The sequence below is a fragment of the Falco biarmicus genome, chromosome Z (assembly GCF_023638135.1).
Source record: "Falco biarmicus isolate bFalBia1 chromosome Z, bFalBia1.pri, whole genome shotgun sequence".
Taxonomy (NCBI): Eukaryota; Metazoa; Chordata; class Aves; order Falconiformes; family Falconidae; genus Falco; species Falco biarmicus.
Window position 1 is genome coordinate 50,890,938 of NC_079311.1, and position 25,865 is coordinate 50,916,802.

Consider the following 25,865-nt stretch of genomic DNA (forward strand, 5'->3'; position numbering starts at 1 on the left):
ATTTTTAGTCAAATGCCCACACTAAAACCAATATGTTATGTGAAATATAAATAAACAAGCCTAAATGGTAGCTAGTAACACTTGGAGAAGAAAAAAAACTTGGGTAAAAAGACAGAATATTCTCTACAAGGAATCATAATTCATATCTACAAACTGTCATCTTTACTAGGAATGCAAACACAAGTTACTCTTTACTCATACCCCATACTTTTACAAAAACTGTTTTCCGCAAATAATCTTCAGTTAAATACATGGTGTACCACTTTAAATGCATTTTCAAATTAGCTTCTCCAGCATATTAGCTATATTTATGCATTTTACATGACAAAGTAGGAAGTAAAATCAGAGTAACACAATGGCAGAGTTCTTCCACAGTTCAACACAGCAAACGCAGATTATGTTCACAGTATGTTTAAAAAACACTAACAATGAGTGCCACAGGCCTTTTGTCTTACCACTGCAAGTTGCTCCTGTAATTCTCTGCAGGTTTTTTCATTATTCTCTAGTCTCTCAGAAAGGTCTTTAATTACCCTCTTCTTTTCATCAATCTTCTGATTCATTTGCTGGTTTGTGGAGAAACACTCTCTTTCTAATCTGGAAAGTTTCAGCATTAGAGAATTTTCATCAAAAATGTATAGTCAATTATACTATATAATTTTAAAGATGATAATAAATGGATATGGCACATATGTTAGTACATCATATGGCTCCTAAAATGGCAATTTTTTTTTTAACTGAAGGAAGTCATATATTCTAAGAACGAAGTTTCAAGAAGTGGCTACGCTCTTTTCAGTTACCAATGCTCGTATTAGGTTTCCAGTCATAAATTCATTTGCCCATTGGGATATGGCCTCCAAGTTACATATAATAAACAGACTTAATCACATTTTAATTAATAGTTAATTAAATCTTCATAAAGATTATGTCACATCTTGCATAATCGACCCTGATTTCACATACAAAGTTTGCTCCTAAAATTTTCACATACCTGTCTATACTGTACTCAGAATGGCATGACTTCAAATTTTCCCACCAGCAGACTGTTCCCAAAATTTCAAACACTTTTTGTACTCTTATCAGTTCTCCTGGTACTCAGGAAAACAGATGCATAAAGAGCCTGGCATGGATAAAAAGGCAACTCATGAGAAAGCTACAAGGCCAAACAGCAGCATACAGGAGACAGAAGCAGGGACAGGAATCCAAGGAAGAATTTAGAAAGACTGCCTGAGTATGTACACATGGTGTCAAGAAACCCAAAAATTCACGTAGAACTGATGTTTGCAAAGGATGACAAAGACATTGCAAACAGATCTTACCACTACATTAAGGTAAGAAAGAAAATACCAACCTGCTTCTACACAGACTAGGCAATTTATCAATAGTAGACGCAGAGAAGGTCACTGCACTCAATGCCTTTTTTGCCACAGCCTTCCTGGACAAGGTCACCCAAACCTCTGCAATCAGGAGAAGTGCTCAAAGAGGAGAACAGCTGCTAGCAGTAGGAGAGGATTGAGTCCAGAATTACTTGGAAGAAGTCAACCCATAGAAATTGAAGATGCCAGCTCACCTGCACTCAAAGGTTCTGACAAAACTGGCCAATGTCACAGCCAGGCTGCTCATTATCATCTTTAAAAGGTCACAGAGACTGGGGGAGGTCCCTGGCAAATGGAGAAAGGCAAATTTCACCCTTATATTCAGAAAAGAGCAAAAGAACAAGCTAAGGAACTACAGACCAGTTAGCTTCACCTCAGTCCCAAGGAGGTCATGGAGCAAGCCCTCTTGGAACAAATTTCTGGGCTTATGAAAGAAAAAAAAAAAGATATTTGGAACAGTCAGTGAGAATTTACCAAGGCTAAATCATGTTTAGCCAACCCAGTTATATTCCATGACAAAATGACCAGATCTGTGGACAAAAGGAGAACAATGAGACTAAATATAACAGCTTTATCAAGACTTCTGGCACTGTCTCACACAGTATTTTTATAGCCACGTTTTCAGACTAGATGTGAACTACAACACTGATAAAAACAGTTTGATGGTAAAGCTCTGACGGTGGTGGCTGATATCAATTACAATGCTCCAGGAGTCTGTATGAGAACCTGTTTAACATCTTTATCCATCACCTGGATTAGTCCAAGAGTGCAGTCTCACCAAATCTGCAGATAACAGTGAACTGGGTCAGGGTAGGTTACAACACTACACAGTTGATATACTCAAGAGAAAGGTGGCCATTCCCTACAACTTAGAGAGGAAGAACAGGCCAGCATGAACCTTCTGAGATTCAACAAGAACATATGCAAAGATCTAAACTTAGGAAGCAATAGCCCCCTGAAGCAATGTGGCTGGTAACTGACTGGGAAGCAGCCATGCTCAAAAAGAACCTGATAATCTTGGCAGACAGCAAACTAGCCATAAAGCAGTAGCATGGCATATAAGTAGACATAGGTAACAGCATCCTGGCCTCTATTACTAGTAGCATAGCCAGAAGATCAAGGGAAGTGATTAACCACCTTTTATTTGACACTCATTAAAACACATCTAGGATAATGACCACTTTTAAGCACACACCTTCCCTGTAACACAGGAAAAAAGGTGGAATGAAGTTGCAGTGGGTCACCAACATGGCTGGAGTCTGAAGTACGTACAAGAACTGAGGGAACTTGGTACATTCAGGCTGGAGAAGAGATAACTACAGGGTGTATAACAGGCCCCCCAGCATCTAAATGGAGGTTATCAAGAAGATACAGCCAGTCACTTTAAAGCAACACATGGCTAGAGGACAAGACACAACGGCCACAAATCAAATCCAAAGAGATTCAGATAAGGAGAATCTTTCCACCTTAATGAGAGTCAAACAATGGAACAATGGTTCCTGAATATGTTCTGCCATCTCTATTCTTGGAGTTTTCAAGACCTGACTGTATGAAGCCCTGAGCAACCTGATCTCATACCTGATCCTGCAATCTATAGATCTCCTGCAATCGCTTTCAACCTGAACTGTTCTTTGATGTAACTCTTAGCAGCGTGAACATCCATCCAGGTGTCTTTTTTTTTTTTGTCTTCTCCTATCGCTGTCTCACTAGAATTTAAAACAATGCAAAGGCCTCAAAGTTCTTCCAACTTTGAAACTTTTGAATCAGTATTGTCACTTTCTGACTTTGACTTCTTTCTTATAGGTCAATGTACCTTTTTAGCTGAAGGACTACTTCAGCAGTCCTCCAAATACCTATGTGCTTCTGCATCAGCCTGCCTGGTATTTTTTCTTTTAGCTGTAGATGGTTACTTATTCTTACGGAAAGAACTTGCCTGTTTCATCCTCCAAAGTAGCTTCTACTCCCACAGCTTTCAGAAATACAGCAAAAGCAGTTCCAATTTATTCTATGTCATGCTCTCACTCTTCAAGAAAAGTAAATTCACATGGAGACCCAAATCCCATGTTGCTTCCAATTTACATAGTGATACTGGATTCAGAGCTAATTAATAAATTATGCAACCCAGAAAAGCCTGTTTACTTGGTTTCAGTTATTAAAGCCATCTTTTCCTGAGAAAATAAATTCTAACAGGTTTGTATATCTTCCCACTTTGGTATCATGTACCCTACATCAAGTCCAGCAAAAAAGATATACAAGTGTTCTAGTGCAACAAATGAAAGTCTCCAAAACTTTCCAAAGACTAAGGCTTAAAGACAAACTCATGGGACTCTTTCAGAAAAAGGGAAAATTTGTTAGGATGCCAAACCATGGCTTAAAAGAAAAAGCCATGCTCTTGACATAGTCTGGAGTTGAAGGACCACAGCCTTCAAAAGTAAGTAGATCAAAGGCTTTTGTATTCTCTCTGAAAGGCTCTGGTGAAAGCAATCACTGATATTCACCAGTGTTACTGATACTTGTATACTTAAAAGAATAAAAAAGGCACGGGAAACAGATCAGGCAGTACATGCCACCCCATGGCTCAAGGGAACCAGGTATTTTGACATCAATCTGAGATAAAGCTTGACCTTCACTACCTATCTTCATAGAACTCCGGAAGTTTAGGTGACTGGACTAAAAAAATTGTAAGGATAAGCTGTTTCTTCAAGCTCTATTAACAAAATCATCTGTTTAACTGTGTTAACTTTCATGCCAAAGTTTGCATTCTCTGATATCACAGAAAATAATCTGTTTTTTGAAAACTCAGTTGGCAAAAGCTACTAGGAGTAATTGCCTGTATCGACAGACAACTGCATGTAGTGAAAGACACTGTTTGGGTGTTAGGCAAAGTTTATTATGATATCCAATTAACAAACAGAACAGGTGCTTTAAGTAGGCACAAATTCTTCTCCGTACAAAATGAAAACCAAAATAGGGCAAATCTGCTTTCCTGGGAAAGAAGTCTTGAACAGAATTATCCAGTTCAGAGGAAAAGAGGAAGGCTGTTTATGGTTCTTGTCGCATTTTAGTAACACAAGTACTTACTTCTCTGTAAGCACCAGTATCAAAGTTGCTAATGCAACTGGTACCATAACTATAAGAACTGTATTTCCAGGTGTTTGCCAAAACAAATACATATATTCAGGTATTTCCTACAGCAATTCCAGACAAAGAAATACAGTATCTGAAAAACAAATTTTCTTTTTGAGAATAAGTTCTCGCAGTCCCTATCTATCTTAGCAAATAAAATAATGCAATTCTTCCCATTTTTCCAAAATGTAATTTTCACAGACCAGAACTACCCTAAACACAAAAAACTTCACTTCTCAAAAAAAGTTTCATGCGTCTAGATAAAAGATCCTCACAAAGAATAATACACTACTGAATGCAGCAATGTCATTCGATATTTAACCATTATCCTTATGCTGGGTTGAATAATCTAATATAGAAAATTATCTTCCAGAGTCTCTCGAATACTTAGTTGGGAAATTACTACTTACAGATTTTCACAATTTTAAACTAACATTACTAATTTAAAATTTAAGAAGTTAACCTTGTGGTAAAACTTGTAAAGTTCTAATGGTCTGGATGTTTAAGGTGTAATTAAAAATGCTCCTAATAAGCTTACATTTTATCTCACAATTCATCTCTTGATTCTCAGAACATATTCATACTAATAATAGAATCATTCAGGCCTTAAAGACTCAAATGTCTGTCACTAACTTAGTGGAGTGTAATTTGCAATTTCTAAGTGTTTAGAAAAAAATACAGAGTTGTTGAGAGAGTACTCATGTTCACCACCTAAAGGGATAGTGGGGCTCTCCACATGATAACAACTGATCAGCACCACTCCATGTGCAGGCAGTACTCCATTTAAGGCTACTTCTTGAGACAAAAGGTCTTTGCTCACCTGAGAAACATAATTCAGAATTAAATGCTGTGAAAAACTGTTAAGGAAATTTAAATGCACACGCATACCACTTTGGGAGACTGGGATCTAGCATGGTGAAATCAACCAACCAGAACTGTTCTTAAAAATGTAGATGCAGTACTGATATTTTATGAACTTTCTGTGGGGACAAAAGGAATCTTCATGAGAGGAACTTGAACTGAAAACTATTACTGGGCACAGATATCTAAGATAAAATATCTTGTAGCAACATGAAAATGAGAATTTGCTAAAATAGATGGGCATACCTGAGAGAACCAGTGTAATCAAAGTTTAAAATAACTCAAGACAGACAAATTCAAGCACTAAAATGCTAAACACACTAGAAACCCTGAGAATCCACTTGTTTTACTGATACATAACTCCCAGTGTAATACATTTACAGTCCTTTCAGGACTGAGTATGTTTGCATGATGTGCTACGGAGTGAAGTAGCTTGTTAGGAAAAAACTACTGATCCAACAGCCATTCCTCCAAACAAGGCTGTTCTGAACACAAAAGAGCTTTTTTAAAGTAAAACAACAAAAAGTAAAATGTTACATCAGTGGTCCAGGCCTTCTCCAGTTCAAAGAAAGGCAAAGAACTTGGTATTGGTTTAGTGACATGTATGTTGCTGCCACAGAGCTCATGCTCAAAGCAAAAATAACCAGGCAGGATGGGAGTACAGTTTAATTAAATTATGTTATTTTAGGACCATAGAGAATCTTGAAATATACTTATTCAGTTTCCCAGCTGTGAAGACTGCAGTCTTCCTGAAGCATCACATTAGATTACTATCACAATGTATTTCACACATTTTCACAAATTTTTTTACATAAAAAATTTTTCCTTTCCTTAGGAAAAAAGCTTTAATTTTTTAAATACAACTCTGGTTTATCTAAATGCACAACCTTACATTCAGACTTCTTTTGGCCTTAGTTTAATGAAAAGCTCTAAGGTGTTCATAATACAGCACAGGTTTCAACTATATTACTAAAAACACCTCTGTAAACATGCATACAGAAAGACTTCCTCAGGCCCACAAACTTCCTTAGTTCTAGGAAAACCAGTTTCTTTTGTTCTCAACTATTGTTTGTATGAATACGTCAACATAAATACCTCTGTGTACAGACTCATATAATCCTAGATAAGAGATGCCAGCTCCTTTTCCAGCCCACTCTACTAGCTTGAGTCTCTTCCCACAGCCCCATTGTGCACCACCCACTTCAAGTCTTCTTAAACCTCCTCTTCCCATAAACTTCACCTCCTATCATCCTTTATTTCACATATTCCTCAATTATCTATCTTCCAACGCCATTCTTCTTCCTGACATTTTCTCACCCCAATATATACTTGATTCAGCCAGGGAAGAAGACTCAGTACTGCGCATCCTATACCTGCCTGGGGAATATAACAAAGCCTTCAAATTCTTCCAAAAACTGTCTGTTACCACAGACACAACAGCTTGTGCTGAACAGGAAAGGAATCCCAAGTAATTTCATCTGCTCTCACACACTTCAACCCCTTTTTTCTATTTTTCATTACCATGTTAAAAACTTCCTACAGTTATGCAAAAGCTGAAAACGAAATTATCCACTATAAATTACACACAACTTCTAGACAGAAGTCTTAGAGATTCATCTGGCTCACTAAACTGAAAAGTAATGTTTTCACAAGAATGTAAGTGTAAACAGAGAAAAGAAGTGTTATAAACCTGCAACTTATGTTTTCGTCATAAACATGTATGTTTTCCTCCCAAACACTACTGGTGGGCCAACCCTATCATAACTATAATTTTCAACACTTTTGCTTTGGCACATAATCTATAACAGATTGGTTATTTTCTCTGCCTACCCATCATATGTATGGTTACTGATACGGACCCATTATAAATGGAATGCCAGGTTCTGAACCTTGGCTTGTTTAGTAAATTGCACCAGACTGTGTTGCTTTCTTGTGACTGAACACTATTGAGAATGTAAACTGCAAGTGGTACTCAAACCATCTACTGCCATTTTACAATTGATTTGAAAGGTAACTTACACATTGAGTTTTTCCAAGTTCTCTTGGGCATTGTGTTTTTCTCTCTCATATGCATTTTCTACCTCTTTGAACTCTTTCTTGATCATTTCTAAATCCAAAAGAGCTTCTGAGTGGCTGGCTTTTTCCACCTGCAAAGCTCCTTCAAGGTCTCGAATTCTTAACTACCAAGTGATAAGAAAGCAATTAAAGCAAGTTAGGAAAAACTATCATAACCTTTAATGCTGTTTACATTCTGTTCTCCTTTACAGGTAACTATTCCATTAATTCTGTGTGGAAGTATAAACATAGAAAGCATTGAACACATGTAAAATTGTATGAATGCATACAGTTCAAAATGGAGACAAACAGGTACACCGACCAAAAGCACCTTTTATTTCTTTTGGTGGTAGACTGATTTTTCCTTTTTCAGTTACTACTGAAGTTTTTCACGGGAATTATAATTTTCAAGTAGACTCATGAAAGTGTGGGATTAACTCCCACTCAGCACAAAGCACACTTGAAGCTTCTTCATGTATATCAACGAGGAAGAAAACTTCACTAGCCATTCATTTTAAGGAATGTTACCCTCCCAGCGCCTTTGTATGTTGTAGAGAGAGGAAAATAAGAAAACTAAATCTTTGCTTTCTACTGCTAATCGTCACTTTAAAAAATTTAAGTGCCTATAAATAGAGAAAATCATGAGAATAAGAAAATAACTAACTGAAGAAGAGCAGCATTTATTTTTGTTACTCAGAAAAGAAGAAAACAGGTAACAAACTTCCCTTTTTTTTTCCCACTTAGTGTTTCAAAAGTCCAGTCTGAAAGGCTTGTTAGTTAGTATGAAATTACCAGAGCAACCATCATTTAGCTTTTTCTCTCTTGCCTTTTAAAATAAACCCATTACTGGCATGCTGGGTCAAACTCCATGAGAGAGTTTAGCGATACAAAGACTTACTATTCAAGTCTGTACGCTACGTTTTTTCATATAATCAATCTTTACTGGTAACTGCAGATACCATAAATTTGATTGAAGCTAAAAGGTACTCTGAATAATTATACTTGGAACTGCAGTTTCAGGATGCATTGAACTCACTCCTAGAGAAGCTGGATGTATGCACTGCATCGCCAAATACCTCTAAACGCCCATTCAAAAGATACAGGGCAAGACATATAAACAGTAGTATAGCGTTCAACTACTGTGAAACATTTCCTTTCCCCTCACTATTTAACTGCTAGTGGGAATTCTCAAACTTACAAATGTGACATTTCATTATCTATTATAATAACTTTAGCGTTCCCTGAAAAGCAGGTATTTTTCTATTCTCTCCTTACGTATTAGCTATTACAATTTTGACACTTGTTGCAGAAAAGACTATTCAGTTTTCACTAAAGTAAATAAGCAGTCTTAACATTTTTGGAAGATTGTATCTTTACAATGTTATCAACTGTTTTACTGTAAACATCTACAAAATATTTAACAAAAAGTTTACCTGGATGATCTCCAAATTGAATTTGGATTCCAAATGTGCTGCTCTCTCTGCTTCAATGTTTTCTTGCAGTTTCTTTATTCTCACTGTAGCTGCCTGAAAGTGTATTTTGAAGAAATTTAAGTCCACAGAGGTGGTAAACATGACACAAAGACTACTCTATTCATTCAGTATATCACGACGCCATACAACAACCTGATATATCTGAACTACTTGTACTTTGGAACTGTGAGAACTCATACCAAGAAATACATATAAAAACAAATTCTACATATCTAGAATATTAAATTATTATTTTTTATTTATTTAAAGACATTTCTGTAGCATTATGTTGTTGATACATTTTTTTATAATCACGAAAACTGCAGCTGAAGTCAGAAAGCAGAAAGGCCAAGTTAAACATTCTACTTACTCCCTGATTATTTGCTTTTACACCAAGGTTGTCACCTGAAACAAAATAACCACACCCTGTATGTTCCAAAATACGAGGTATCAATAGAGTATCTACAATTTCAGCAACAAGGCAGATGAAGCACAGAGAAGATACAAAATTCCTCAAAAATATGTTGGCTTTGGCACCGAATTTCCAGGCAAGGTGCCCAGAACAGATTGCTTTGCAGCCCTAGACTAGTCAGTTTCCTTACAACAAAAACCTGTAAACTCTCTAACATTTCAAAGCATTAACCTAGTATTTTTTTACTGCTATGTTCCTTGACCTGTAACTCTTCTGTTATGATTTTGTCTAGCAATTATCAGGATGCTCATGATCTCATTTATCAAATACCCGAGTACTTTAATCTGTTACTATATCTCATTACACAGAACACCTGTACATGCATGCATAGTTTAAGCAAAATGGGATTCTCCAAATTAAGCTGCTACATCTTTCTTATCCATTCTTATAAGATTTAGAAAAGCACAAAAATGCAAATGACTATGCTAAGAATCTACTTGGAAATTTGGATTGCCTATAAAAAGTTCAAGTAGTTTATATTTTTTTCAAACTTTTAAGTGATCCAAGCTGAAAAAAATTCAAGTTACAATAAACACAAAAGCAATCACCAGATCAGTATGCCCAGACAAAGGCCTAGACATAGAATTTCATCTGGAAAAATACTTTTACCAAAAGCAGTAACTAAAGATCTGCTATAATGGAAATGCACATGCAATTTTAGCTACACTGTTTTCTATCAATAAAATCTTCTCTTTTCACTTTCATAATTGGATTGAAAACTAAAAATCATCCCAAAATGTCTCTTGGCTTCAAGTTAAATCAGGCAGATCAAGAAAAAGGAATTAATATTAAAAAGTCACTTAACATAAGAAGGTTATATAAATACAATGAAAGTTACAGATTTTGTAAAAGTAAAACAAAGTAGCAAGTATGCAAGACTGCATTTTGATTCTGAACATTTAAAAGAAAAGAGAGAAACATTAACTTGTTAAAATAAAAGCTCTTGGCATAAATTTAAACTTTGTATAACCACCCACGCACACAAAAGGAAAGACTTTTGAAACTGACATCCATGGAAGGCCTGCTAAAGAAAAATGCAGCAACTGCATAGAGCTTACAAAAGCTCCTCCACAGTAAGGGCTGTCAAAAGGCTTAAACTTTGCCTCTTCCCAGGATTCTACCTGTTTAACACACTTGATAAAAAAAAAAAAAAAAAAAATCACAAATCCTGCACAAACATTGTCCTTCCATATTGCTAAGATTCTTTTGAAAAATAGCTTGATTTAGACTCTTCGCAGTACTACTCCTTGCAAACATCAGATCCTACTCCTCTTTGCCCTTAATGAAGAACTGGCGAACTACCTCCTGCTTCAATTTGGAAGGACTCCTTAGCATCCTCCAACAGGTCGACATCTGTCAACAGGATGGTTTTACACAACAACACTGCCAGCCTAGTAAAAGCAGTCAGTGAACAATAAATATGAGTGACGTGGATTTAATTTCTTTTTTATTAATATTTTAAAAGTCTGCCTGAAAATAATAAAAGTTTGAAGAGAAGAATAAAGGAAACAGTGAGGAAGGTACCTATCACAACATTCTGAAAATATCATTTTTAAAAAACAATTGGAAAATTAATTTTTTTAAAATAGAGTGAACAGAGATTTCACTGAGAATATTTCACTGCATACCCTCAAGAGCAAAAATGCTTTTCTGTTTTGTTCAAGTGCCTATTCTCATAGTGAACGCTGAAATGGAAAAAGAAAAAAGTGATTCTGCAAGTGAAGTTTTTAGGTATAACTTACTAATTCACTAGCTCTGTACTGCATTTGAATTAACTCTTACTTTATTTCCTAAGCACCAGTCCAAAGTAGAACTATGCCTTCATGTCAGCCCCTCTCCAGCTGAAACCAGAGATGCAAGACACTATCAAAATGACTAACACACTCTCTCAAATGAAGCCCCCCCAGAACTGATTTCATCAGTCCCAAGAAGAACAATAACACCAGGAAGAATAAGTAACAGCTTAAGTGAAAGCATCTGCAGGAATTAAAAATTGGAGCAATCACATTCTTCCAAACAGAGCATACAGGTATCAGTTCATGGTACTTTAAAAGCAGTCTACCTCCTCAAGCCAACATGACAGACACTAACTGCAAGGAGAAGACACATTATACAAAGGAGACAAACTCCCAGAAATATAGAAACTTCAGTCCTAAGAAAATCCTGGGACAATGAGGGAAGAGATGCAGAAGCAAGCACACCTTAAGAGGTGCCAACATATCATTCCTTTGCTGTCCTGAAATAAAAGCGCTTCACTTTAGAAACAGACATACTTGTAGATGGTTCATTTGTTTTGAGTTGTCACAAGTCACTGAAGAATCAATTAGCATGCCCGTAAAAAGAGAAACACTGGCAAAACTAGTGTTTCAGCTACATACGTTTCTGGTTGTCTCTGGAATGTGAGAAACAGGCTCCTAATTACAAGCAGGACAGTAAGCCTGGCCTACTGTAAAAGAGGTACGAACCCTAGGCACTGACCAACCAAGAGCTAGATGTACCTGACAGGTATCCCAATGGAAAGTATTCAGAGATTTGAGATAGTGCACATAGGGTAATTAAATTTTAAATTAGAAAGCAAAATATTTATTTGGCAGGTAAGTATCATCTTACAGATCACATCGCTATATAAAGGCAGGAGAAAATTCACTTGTTCAAAACTGGGGTTTCTTCACAATGTTAGGAGTCTCAACACCTTATTCTTGCTTTTAAAGCTCATCATCTTCTACAGTTTGATTCTTTAAAGCTTTGCTATGTACCAGTAGTTTGTTCCAATTTTGATTTTTAAAACCTTTTTTACTCTAGTTCACTGGACCTTCAGAAAATAAAGATCTAGGGAGAGAAAGAAAATACATTTTCATTCAAGGCAAGTCACTGTCAGGGATCTGACAGGAACTGCCACCAATTTCTTGTATCGCTAGAAGCCAAAGATGAAGAGTGAATTATGTTCTCTTCAAAAGCCTCAGAGTATTACTCAGGTAAATCTTTATCTTAGCATATCAGTATAAGCAGCTGTCTTACACAGAAGAGATTTAGATCCTTAAAAGAGCTTGCAGAAAAATTACATATGTAAATTGACGAAGTCATGTAGATGCTGTCTGTGTCTGGTGAGACAATGAATACTCTTTTTGCTGGGTTCTATGATTTGATTGCTGAAGTTTATGGTTCACCATACATCTAGCAAATTTAAACAGTCAGAAGCCAGCAAGTAAGTGGGAAATTAGTGGGAAAACAAAAACTTCATGAGAGATATCTAGCCAGCCATTAGCACATAAGCTTTGCTAAGCAATACAGAGCTATTAAATATAAAGAAATTCAGATTTGCTTAGAGTGCTCTAAGGAAACGAATCTTGTAATTGCTATTTATCTAAGTGCACATCAGCCATAGAAGTTGCACCTGAACTCCAAGCTGAGCCTGAAGATTTGTTTGGGAAGAACACAGCTGCAAAAAAAGACTATATAGAAAATCTTGTCTATTTTGCTAGTAAAGGTTCAAACAAGCTCTGCTGATACTTACATGCACTTCCCCTTGCCATGAGAAGCTGCATGCTCTACCAGTGAGGATGATCCATTACGTACTTCGTAAGGAAAAGAAATGTCAGCCATGAGCCTAGCCTGTAACACCATACTAACAATTCCAAAAAGAGGAATGAGATGAGCAAAGGAGTTTTGTGTTCCCATCTGACAAACAGAAAGAAACTGTTACCAGAAGCATGTTAGCCATGCAAACCTCTTTGCATCAGACAAAAGGTGAGAAACAGTACCCTTAGTGAACTATGTGTCCAAACACATCACAACATCTACCTAGAAAGAGGTAGCTGTGCGAAACCAGGACAACAGGTCACAGAGAAAGGCTGCAGGTCACAGGCATCTAGACCACAGTCTTTCAACTGGGTGCCCAATAGGAATCCTTTCTGATTTAGCTTGGAAAGCTTCTTGTCAGGACCAAGTCACAGAGATCTATTTGAAGGACAGATCCAAAAAGTGGGTTCTGCATTGGTTACAAAGTGTTTCCTTATACAATACTGAAAACAATTCAAGGAGATTCAGTCACTCCTTATTTCCACGTGCACCTAAATAGGACAGATGAAGGCAGACATCCTAAGTAAGGTATCACACACAAACTCATGGCATCTCCAAAGTTTCCTTAGATATTCAACTGAGTCAATTTCAGCCTTAATCTAAGGAACAAAGGTATCTGGGATCTGTTCCCGTTATGGCACAGACAGAATTGTGACTTAGGAGAAAATAAAAGTGACTAAGAAAACTTCAGTGCCAGCCTTAGAACTTGTGCACGACCATGCTGTATGTTTAATCTCTCAACATTCAGTCACTTTTTCCAATGTCCTGTTGCAGGTCAATGCTAATATGGTTTCTAGGAGACATTTTCTGCATGCTAACAGTTTGCAGTACCATTTTCCAAACTGGCCTTTGTGGCTTCCACTTTTCCGAGTCCCTCACACCTGCTCTAAGTACTGCAGTATTTGTGAATATTGGGGTACTCCATACTGAATGAATACTGAAAGAGTAATCCAGTATCCTACATTTGTGCAATGCCACAGCCATGAAAATGTAATCATTTGACATTTGAATTTACATCAAGATACCCTTTACCAGAGAAGCAACACAGAAAACAACAGGAGAAAAGATAGAAGTACATTTACAACAGTTACTAAGTTTAGATACAGTAATACAAGTATTTTTTTTTCTTCTCTGCTTCTATTTAGCCCACAATATGAACAATTTTTCAGTTTTATTTTACTAACAAGTTGTCAAGATACTTATACTTCCCCATGGCTGAGGTCCAACCTCTATGTGAAATGCTCAGCTAAATTAAAAGTTTCAAGAGTGAAGAGGACATACCTCATATCTGGATCATCATCCACTCATTCTGTGTGCTTCAATATTCAGATTAAGATCTTACTTCTTCCTACTTAAAAGCAATTCCCTATGATTCATAAGTCAAATCAGGAGGCCAGGTCTAAACATATCTTTAGAAGATGTGCTGACCACTTCCACCTAGCGTTAGAAAAGTTGATGCCTCTTGATTGTGGTAAGGTGGAGCCATCTCCTGTCCGGATAATAAACAACCTTTCAATAACTATAAAGTTACTTAACTACTTAACTACAAACAATCCTTAACCACTTAAATAAATGTTCTTTCAGTCTGACCGAGTGTGGTCAACCTTCACTATAAATATTTCCTGTATATGAAGTCTAGAGTAACATCTGTCATTGACAGAGGAGCCATATTTGACCTGCACAATACCACATAAACAACTTCACTGGCATGGGGGCTGTAAGATAAGCCATATGCTTGGCTTTACATTAAAAAAAAAAAAGAATAAAAACAACTAGGACTGCTAAATTGACATAATTTGGTTGCCTTTGGATAAAGTCCATTCCAAACTGCAACTGAGCTCCTTCCTGCTAGTGAACTCATCTGAACTGCTTTCACTTTCTACAGTACCTTGGGGGGAAAAAGATGACCCTTTTGGTTCTCATGCTTAGTAGCTGGTAAACCCCTTAACAGTACATGAACTGACACTGTTACTTTATACATGCACATACACAAGATTAACACGTGACTTGTTACTAACTCCCGCTAAGGGCTACATAAGACAGTATTCAAAGAACTTCAGTCTCATTGTGAGGCAAGAGTGAACAGCCTTCAAACTGGACTTGAATAAAATGCATAGGAGTTGATAAAGAGGAATTTCCTCTCAGAAAGAAAGTCCATTGCATCAATAAGCTTGTCACTGGAGAAACCTGAACTTTGGAGCCACCACAGAGATACCACTACAAAAACCGCAGCACTTAGAGGACATACAAGACAGTCAGAGTAGCTAGAATTCCTAGATGCCAGTTGTGCATTGTGCAGACATTAGAAAGCAGTGGATTAAGTAGGGATAAGCCATCAAGAGTGTGTAGTCATAAAAGACAAAAAGTAGTTTAACCAGCAGCACTGTTAATTGGCTTAGGAATGTGGCCTCTCTTGCACTGCTTGGAGCTTTCTCAAGTCTTTCTTATGAGAACTGTAACTTAGCTTATGCTACAATTTATGGTAAAATTAATAACAAGCAGGGGGGGGAAAAGCAGTTCTGCAGGTTTAGGAGTTTGGTTTTATTTTTAGCTGGGACCTAAATTTTGTGTTTGATCGACTCGAATACAGTAAGAAATGTAACACACCCACAGCCTTAAAGTATGCACATGCACCTTCTGCAAATACAGAAACGGACCATCCCTCAAGTCTTTGCCGCCATCTCTCCATCATAGCAGCATCACCAAACAGTAGAAGATAACACATTTAGCAGGACATGAAAAGGTCAATATGCTTATGGGTGGGGAAGCAGGAAGGGCAAAGTGAAAGCTAAGTGAATGGTCTTTAAATGGTAACTCAAAGTCTCAGAAATATGGCAACTTACTCAAGTCTCAGAAATAAAATGGACCAAGTTATGGGATGTTTTTCAGGCCCCATGAAAAAGGCTTAAAAAATTCAAAAGACCTTGAGCTCCAGCTTACTAAGAGTTGGCAGCCTCAAATGCATAAAAAGAAAATACAAAATCACTATTAAGAGAGAGTTTAAAATTTATGAACCAACAATTCCGTTTCTTGTGGTAAAATCCACATTAGCATTTCTTTCACTGTTTGTCAAACAGTTTTCCCATGCAGCTTTTTGGCAGCTAGACACATCAGAAGAAACACTATTTTATATAAAAATTGCTTTATATTTCCCAAGAAATCATCCTTCCAGAGCAGTGAAGCTAAAGGCTAAAATAAAATACACTGGTTCCAGGAAACTGATTATCAGAAATAGTAGCATCTTGTTGAGTTCAATATATACACATCAGGAATTTTTTTGACTACTGAATTGAAGGCTAAAGATACATAATAATAATAATAATAATAATAAGGTTCCCAATTTAAATTTTTCTGGTATAGTAAGTGTTCCACTTCAGAAGGACTCCATGTCCACGCAGTAATATACCACACTGGTATCACTGCAAACTGAAAAGCTAGCAGGTTCAGCTGTCTTTCAAGTGAAGAGTCCACAGGAACTTGCTATTATTCTTTCTCTTCAGTTTTAATTCCAAAAACTAGAAATGTCCTCTTTTAGACCATGTTCAGAATAATGATTGAAGCATAAAACCATGCGAATATTAAAAAAGAAGAGGAGGCAGACTTTCTTCACCTTGCTTTCTTTATAATATAGTCTATCAGATAATGTTTTCATAAATATAAGTGCCATTGTACAAAAAGATTCTCAATTTAACACCTCCTTTCATTACTTAAGCAATTATTTTCCCATGGATTTCTCCCTTATGTCCAGCAGAGGGTAGTACAGGAACAGCCTTGTGAACTCCAAAAAAAGTTCATCCTTACTGCATATTGTGACAGTTTAACCTCAGCCAGCAATTAAGTACCATGCAGATGCACACTCGCACCCTCCTCCCCGGAGAGGTGGGGAGGAGAATCAGGAAGGAATGTAAAACTCGAGGGTTGAGATAAGAAAAAATTCATAACTGAAATAAAATAAAAACAAAAGAACAGCAGTAATGATAGCAGTAACAGTTATATTGAAAAGAAGAGAGAAGGGGAGAAAAATGAAATCCAAACAGAAGGGAGGAAAGAAAACAAGTGATGCACAACAAAACCACTCACCACCTGCTAATGAATGCCCGGCCAGCCCCACCTACCCCCTAGTTTATATACTGAGCATGACATCCCATGGTATAGAATACCCCTTTGACCAGTTCAGGTCAGCTGCCCTGGCTGTGTTCCCTCACAATTTCTTACACCCCTCCAGCCCTCCCACCGGCAAGGCCTGAGAAATCAAAACGTCCCTGATTACACTGTTCCCACACCAAACCCAAAACACAGCACTGAACTAGCCACCAAGAGGAATAACTATCCCTGCCGAAAACAGGACACATACCTAATGTATAATATAAAGATTATAAGATTGCCTTTTACTTAGAATTACACCACGCTTCACAGAAATCACCCTTAAGTTCACTCCCATCAAGAATTTAAGTACTAATTTTCTAACCAAATGCCCATTAACACAAGGTACTCCACGTGGAAACTGAAATAAGGTATGTCTCCTATGTCCATCCTCCCACAAAAAACAACTTTCAATCTTGAAGCTACAAATTCCATGAACAAATACAGGCTACTTCATGAAAAAATTTAGACTATACTTTCTGGGGTGTATTGCTTTAAGGCTTCTGTACCTGAATGGAAATCCATCTCAAATACTGACATCACAGGCAAAAATACAAACTGTATTTAACCACAGCTGGAAGTACAGGACTAGTCATCAGAAATTTATCCGTACCTCTAACATGGGTAATACTTATGCCTATACGTTAAGGAGTTTTAAACGGACAGCTAGAACACCACAGAACTATGTGAGAGTAATACCAAATGGGCAGAAACACAAGGAGACCTTGGCATGTTAGCACACAGTGAAACCTACTGCTCAGGCTTTAGTGCCCTTCTTTAAGGCCTCTTCCAGAACGTATGGGAAGAATTTGGCAACTAAGAACGTGATCCACAGAAGCTAGCATGCTAGTGAGCAGTTAAGGCAGAGAGGAGGAAATTCTACTGACATCAATGTGTTTAAATCCCACAATCTCCAGGCTTCACAGAGGCACTTCTTACTTGGGAATGCAACATGCCCTTTTATAAAGGGCATAGTCCTTTCCTTCAAACGCAATTAGAAGGGAAGATTGTGATTATCTCCCCCCTCCTTTATGCAAAAAGTCTGTCTTGAACAGTCCCCCATTTCCTTCCCTCTCAGCCTCCAAGCACAAAATTCCAGTAACTGAGCTACAGAGCAGATTTGGTCCCTTTGGTTGAGGTCTTTCCACTCTGTTTCCGCATGAAGGACAAATACCTTTGCTTGACTGAGTTCCAGAAGGTAAGAGAAGAAGAGGAATGACACATTTAAAAAATCAAAAAAAGGTTGCAGTTAGGATTCAAACTCTGTTAATATGAAAGTGTTTCTCAGTATACAATAGGTGGGGAGGGGACATGGATGAGAGAGCAACTTAAAACAGATTTTATTAACCTGAATTTTGAACTTCAGAATGCTTGCAGCCTTTCATGACCACAGAAAAGGGAGAACAAATTTTGCACTACAAACAGCAATGCAGAGTACTGGTACCTTGTAAGATGCAGGTGATGCTGTTGTCACAGACTTTTCTGGAGTTTGAGTCCACTATCCAATATGAAATCTAGAGTAACCCATACTGAAAACTTAAAAGGATCTAATGCTTTCGCTTCTTAAAGAATAAAGGTATTTTCAGAGTTCCCCATTAGTTCACACCTCTGATTTAAAGTATCGAATGGGTAAGTTATTTCTGTAGGCCCTTTCAGACACTTACACACATGCAATTTACCTTTAGGATAGTAGAATGAGATGGAAATGGACCAAAGCGTATGCACTACAGTCTAACTTGGACTTTTTTTTTTTTAATTCATAGGGACTTGTGCTTATTTGTATGAAGTTTTGAATACAAGAGGTTTCGTCACAATTTAATAAAAATTACAGTATCTTAGCTGACTGTGGTTAACAGATAGCATTCCCTGATAAAACCATCTCCAGGACATAGCATTTTCAAGGAACTGATTGCCTCCTTTCCAAATTTACAGATTGTGAGTACACCAAATCAAAATACTTAGAAAGATAAAACAATTCACTGCCTTGCTCCTCCTGCTTTCAGCTCATGATTCCTATGTTAATATATTAAAAGCCATGAAGCCACAAAAAAGCCCTTGTTCATGTCCTTGGAAGCAAAAATCTTTTTTTTTTTTTAACAGGAGTATTGGAACTTCACAGTAAAACAGCATTTTCCAGCTAAAGGTAGTTCTGCCTAGGCCAACATGTGCAGCGCAAAATACATCACAATAGATTTCCTGTAGATCTCTCCGAAGGCACAGAAGTCTACCTTGTTGGTCAATAAGTCAGTGGTTTTAGCTGATGAGCTTTGATCTTCCCTGTAGGAATTTTCTTTTGTACTTCACCTTTAATGGAGGGCTCTACCCACATAGCAAACAATGCTTTAAATACTTTTTTTGCCTTTAAGGGATAACAGAACTAACACAGCTGAAAACTGTATCTCACTTATTTCTTTAAGGGCTCCCAACATCCTGCAAGTGCCATTTCTTTAAAATTTGTTGCAGAAAATACTTAAAGATGCCTCTGGTAAAAAACTTAAATCAGGATAAAGAATCATCTGGACCCTGTGCCTTTCTGCACTGACAAATGTTCTGCCAAGGAAGTCTTAGTCCAGACTGTACATACAGATAACATAGTTCCTACAGAGCCTACCAGTGGACAAACAAAGACAGAAATAGCAGTTTAGTGAAAGGAATACATTTACAAGTTATTAGTCTTAATTCCAGACTTCTCAGCAACAGGGGTCACTCAACAGACAGGCAAACTAAAACTATCTGTAGCGTTTAAGTCTAGATAGAAAAAGGTTGCCGTTAACACCACTGTGATCTTCCAGTATGCTATTCTCTGTACCTAGCACACCATCTGGTGACTCTCTCAGCTCCAGTAGATTCTCCATCACAAGTTCACTAGTTCTCAAAATCTGTTCTTAATGCAAACAGATAGAAAGATAGACAAATGGAGAGGTTAGGGAAAAGATGCAATTTCCTAAAGTTAGCCTTGTTTGCACGCTTACATAAACCTTTTCCTATCTGCTACTCAAACACCAGTCTCGAGTCAGGTACACAGTGTAAGTGGCACTTGCCTGTTCAGGCTTTTCCACAAAACATAAGTTCAACATTTTGTTAATCGAGTACTCAGAATTCATAGCATAACTGGGTGATTCCACCCCTCAAAAATGAAATTGCTTAGTGTCAGTGCTTGTTGAGACTAACAGCAACAGTCAAAAAGCCTTACTTTAAGCTCTTTTTTAAGTCGCTCCTCTCGTTCAACACTGTATTCAAGCTCATTGGCCTGGCATCTCAGCAACTCAGTACAGACATTGTGTTCCACCTCCACCTCTTTCATTTTCTCACGCAAATTTTGCAGTGTATTATTCTGCTCCTAGAAAAAACAAAGCATAGAGATACTTTTACTAAGATAAAGTATTACAGTAAACAGTTCAAAAAATAAATACTTTGTGAATGGAAACTGCATTAGATTGGGTTATTAAAATCTAACACATCAGCATGTCAAGAGAACCATTTACCCAACAGCAGACATGCTCTTCATTCACCAGCAGGTAAAATGTGTTCATTCAAAAATCACTATAAGCATGACCTGTGATACTAAAATCAGAGCCAACTACTCACAGGAAAACTTACTCTCTAAAGAGTACAAGACTGCTCTTCCAATCTCTTCTCTCCTTCAGCAGAATGGCAATGATGGAAGAGGAAAACAGTTAAGTATGATTTAATGATACACAGGGACAGAAGTTCTATTTTGTTCTGGTCTTAACTGTCAGAACTTGAAATCAGATCAGAAATTTTTAGAAGTAGTTACTCCCATAGATTAAATAATCTTCACTTCTGCTACTCTGAAAAAGACTTTCTTCTGTCTATAAGCTGAATTACTTCAAAAAACCATCTACATGAACTACGAAGTTCTCAGTAGAATAACCAAGTTGTTTCCCACTATTTCTGCATTCAGAAGCTGAACCAAGCTACAGGCTAGGATAATTACTAACACTACGGGACTCTGCAGCTTTGTGGAGTCACTGCTACAAAATCCACATTCACAACACACCAGACTCAGAGGAAAGTAGCCAAATAATGACCCCCCAGTAGCCTAGTGCATGCTTAAGCTGGAGATCTGAGAAGTCTCAAAAGGAATAGCTTTGGTCTAGTGGACAGGAATAAGCTTTTCCATAACTAGCATCAGAAACAAGACACAAATCCAGTGATTTAGTTGGGGTACCTTTGGAGACCCAATTTGTTAAAATTACTTTCTGTGCAAAACACGTAAGTTCTCTTATTCATTTACTTCTACTCAACACCATAGCAAAAGAAGAAATTTTGTGAAAATAAACCAGTTGGTCTGGAAATTCTTCTATTCCTCTTACATCACATAATCTTGATCCTAGAAATTACTAATCATAAGGCATCTGCAGAACAGGGGAGGAGAAGGAGGAAACTAATTATTCATACAGAATGATTGCTTGGAAGATTGAAGTCTGACAGAACCCTGTTAATACATGAAGATTAAAGAAGTACGAGTCTTTTTCAAAGTTTGGAGGAACTTCCACTACTTGTTTTCCAGACTGAAGACAGAACACTTTGGCAACTCAAACATGACAACAAGGGAACCATGACAGGGAATCATGCCTTTTTACAGTGCCAAGTGTTACCGATTACTAACAAAAAAATTGTTTATTTTCTCTCTTCTTTCATGTGCAGGCACTATTTTTTGGCATCCTCTGAAAAGACAAGAAGTATGCATGTGAAACTCACGCACAGAAAAAAAATGGGGGCCTCCGTAAATTAAAGTATTGCAAAAATAGAATACCTGGATATGGACTAAATTTAAGCTAATCCTCTAACTTTGCCTGTAACATCAAGCCAATGTGGAGGCTTTTTACAATCAGCATGCTAAAAAAAAAAATGTTTAACCATTTTTATAGAAATCTGAAACTACTCTGACTCTCTCCACACTATAAAGATACAGAGATTTTATCTTTTCACCTGTATCCTCCAGATATTAACAGAAGTGAGCTGGGAAAAGCATACATTAAATAAGTAACGCATAGCTTGCTGGAAAATACTTAAAAGCATTTTATAATGGAAATGTAGTTAATCAGGCTAAAATTGACATGAATGCATCAAACTTGTTATGCAAGTCAACATGGCTGTGGAATTTCAGAATCTTAAAGAAGTGTCTGAACTTTTCAGACACGTAAAAAAAATTATATATATGTACATGTATACCTGCATGTCATATACACACTTACTACATATATATGATTATGAAAAACATGTCTGATTTTTTAAAAAAACACTTATGTAAGCAAGATGATTTCTCAACTGATCTAAGGAAAAATTGAGTGCTTCTGTGAATATTATATTCTGACTAACCACAAGGTGATGCTATTGCACCTACTATGGAACTCCAACGTCTTTTATTATGAAGCTGATGGTATGTCTGCTAAGCACACCCCACAGAAAGCACTCTACAAACCTGTTAGAAAGCCGAGATTACTTTTCCTCCATATCTTACAGACCCGTTTCAATAGGTTAAGCTGACTTCATTTCCACGCATACCTCAGCATTTTCATACCCAGTTTCAGAATTACAGTTCGTGAAGTGCAACTGTTTCAAGCAGGATTTGCACACATGCTTAAAATCTTGTTTCTATGTACTTATTAAGACAAAAATTCAATTCACCTTATCTAGCTTTTATTTTGTAACTCAGAATACCTATAAAACTATTTAAAACAGGCCTGTAAATACACAACACAAGACTGGAACATATCTAAAGCCATAATTTATAAACCCAGATCTTTCTCATATTTATCTGCCAAGCTTAAATCAATTAAACTTTCAAGCAACAACTAAGGCAGACAAGTCCATATTTAACATTTTTTATGGGAGGTTTTTATTTGCTGGAAAAGTCCATATTTAACATGTATGTTATATTTTTCATTTGCTAGAATTTTATAACTATCCCTAAAACCTGTAACTATGGCTATGGGCAGGGGAACACCTACAAAAGCAAACTGGGAAAATATAAAGTTTTTACTATTGAAACCAGATGAGGAGCGCACACCTAGCAGTGAATCACATTTACCTTAGAAGTGATCAGTTTTCTAGCTTTACTACATTTACCAACCAAACACCTGCCTCTGCAGATGACCTTTACTTCTGGATATACATCCATTGCCAGATGTCCCATAGTGTTCCATAATGTCCCAAGCAATCCACTGCTCCCTTGGTTCCGAGGCCAACATCACTTCAGAGAGTGTATCTCTCCAACATTGCTCTTTTTATACAGTATTAAACTCACCGAACGTAGCTTCTACCAAACACTGTACAGAACCTAAGACAGCTCCATTCCAAAGCCTCCTCGACGTAACTTAGCCTACTATTAGCCAGAACTCAGAGCCAAAGCTCCACCCTTAGCTTGCTTTACCTGGTAACTCAAAAAAAGAAAACTGTACCTAAAAATAGGATTCCTCATAGCCTATACCTAACCCTACTTTTTCAAGCATCAACTTTGAATGGAAACTGAATCATGTTTCTGTTGGTTTGAGAAGGACCTTTAGGGTGTCACCTGTCAATCAACTCGCTTATCTCCAAAGCCTTCTCCTTCCTCGGCTTTCTCTTCTCTTTTTTTTTTTTTTTAAACTATTCCTTTATGGTTCTCTTAACTGTTCTTTAAAGCACTGCTCTACATATCCACAAAATTACTCTCTGTCCTTCATTCAGAGAAAATCCAGTTCAGTGTGATCTTTCTCCACCATCACGGCTTCTGATCATTAAACCAGCAACAGAGTGCAACTCCTTTTGCAGCCCATGCACAGAAACACCACATATCCATATGGTACCTGATTTCTACTTCAGGTCTTGTTATTCTACCTCTCTTTCCAGATCCTGCCTTCAAACAAACAGCTGAAGGGTCAGCACACATACTTTGAGAAGACACCTAATTAAGGGATTCTCTCTGCCTTAGTTTTTTAAGACCTACAGGTGGCATACAGAATCTGACCAACAGCACTAAATGTAGAGCAACAGGCAGGTTTGCTGTCAGAACTGTGCTATCAAGCTGCCAGGTAAGGACTGTTTTGTGTCATTTGGGAAGACCGTTTGGTGAAGTCCCAGACTAGAAGCTGACAGCGTGGGAACAAAGCAGGGCTGATTTTCTGCTGCTTGACTAGTGCCCAGACCAACTGAGATAAGTCTGCCACATCTTAAAAGTAGCTAGAAAAGAAAAAAATATGAATGTAGGAAAAGAAAGAGTTTCACTAAATACAGTGATTCTCTTAGTACCAATCTGTTCTCTGCATATGTCATGCATATGCATAAATGGCTACCAGGCTTAACAGAGCCTCTATATTACACTTCTTGAAAAATATAAAGGATAACTATAGCTGAATACATGCTCAGTTTTCCTCATATGGTATTATACATTGCTAAGATTTAAGATAATTAAATTGTCAATTAAAAAGATGAAAGTTGATATAATTGTTTGCGTCCCTGGAGAGCAGGTAAAAGTTGGGTACTTTTTGTACTGAAAAAACTCAGCATTACCACACAACACTACTACAAGACTTCTTTGAAATATAATTCAGTTTTTAATAGTTTGACTGTATTTAAAAAGTGTAAAAAAAGTCTGCATTTCTATTATGTTTTACGCATTTAACACCTAAGGGATTTATGCATACCAATGCAACTCAACTTTGATAATTAATTTTTTCATGAAATACACTGAAATTCATTATCTGAAGAATAAAACAGTCTAAAACAGATTATAAGACCATCTCTTAGTATTAGATGATTTTTTTTCTAACCAAATGGCAGAATTTCCAGTAACAGGCATTTTTCATATGTGGCATGGAACAAATAATGTACAATACACAGCCAGAAATCCCATCATAACTATATGGGTTTCCTGACAGGACGTAGTCTCCATATTATAGAAATTATTTTCATGTTAACAGGCTATTAGATGTCAGACTGAGGTGGTAAGAGGGAAACAGAGTTGGAAGCTAGGTGTTGGGTGTCCTTGATTTTACTGACTTAGATCTGCACAAGAGCAAATGGGCCTCACTACCACTGTGCGTGCACTGGTAGCTCGAGTTTAGGTGTTTACCATGAAAATCAGCCACAACACATTCCACCAAAGCAAGAAAGACTCTGACACAGTAAGTTTGACTTTATAAAGCTATATTCTTCAGAAATATTCTGCAGTATTTAGCTACTTGGGGGATATTTTCCCTAAATCAGAAAAACTCCAAGCCACCACACACTCTGTACCAAAAATGTTCCAGCCATCATCTCAGGAAACTTTCCAATTATTATCACATCATACCTGCAAAACACCTTCTAGCTTGGTTCTTTCCTTAACAAGCAATTTATATTCATTCTTGCAAGTTCTGTGGATATCATCCTTCTCTCTTGCAAGTCTTTGCTGTTGTTCTTTCCACTTCTGCTGAGCAATGTGAAATGTTTTCTCAGTTTCTGCCACTTTCTGCTGAAGTTTTTCATTCAATGCTATTGTTTACAGAAAAAGAGAAAGACAGACAAGTAGCACTGCAAAGCATATTCAGAAAAAAAAATGTATAACTATCATCAGTTCTTCTGTGTATTGTGATATCCTGTGGAACACTTGAACATCAACACTTCCAGAGCGCACAACCTTCACTACAAAGAAACAATCAAATCTTGTGTTCTTATAACATCTTTCACAGAAGGAGATCTGAATACTTTAGAGATTTTTGCACGTTAAAACTCTTCTTCCGTTGGAAAAGAATAAAAACTTGAGATAACTCTTTCAAGTAAGGTCTCTATAGCATG

The 25,865-nt window shown here is 37.1% G+C and overlaps 1 protein-coding gene across 1 annotated transcript in view; it reads right to left on the reverse strand.

Moving 5' to 3' along the window:
* Nucleotides 1-25,865, reverse strand: part of CCDC171 (coiled-coil domain containing 171) — a 149,041-nt gene that overhangs the window by 112,032 nt on the left and 11,144 nt on the right. Inside the window, 5 exon segments of the mRNA XM_056324797.1 lie at nt 456-594; nt 7,380-7,540; nt 8,849-8,941; nt 20,275-20,421; nt 25,381-25,562. Coding sequence (XP_056180772.1) covers nt 456-594; nt 7,380-7,540; nt 8,849-8,941; nt 20,275-20,421; nt 25,381-25,562 — 722 coding nt within the window.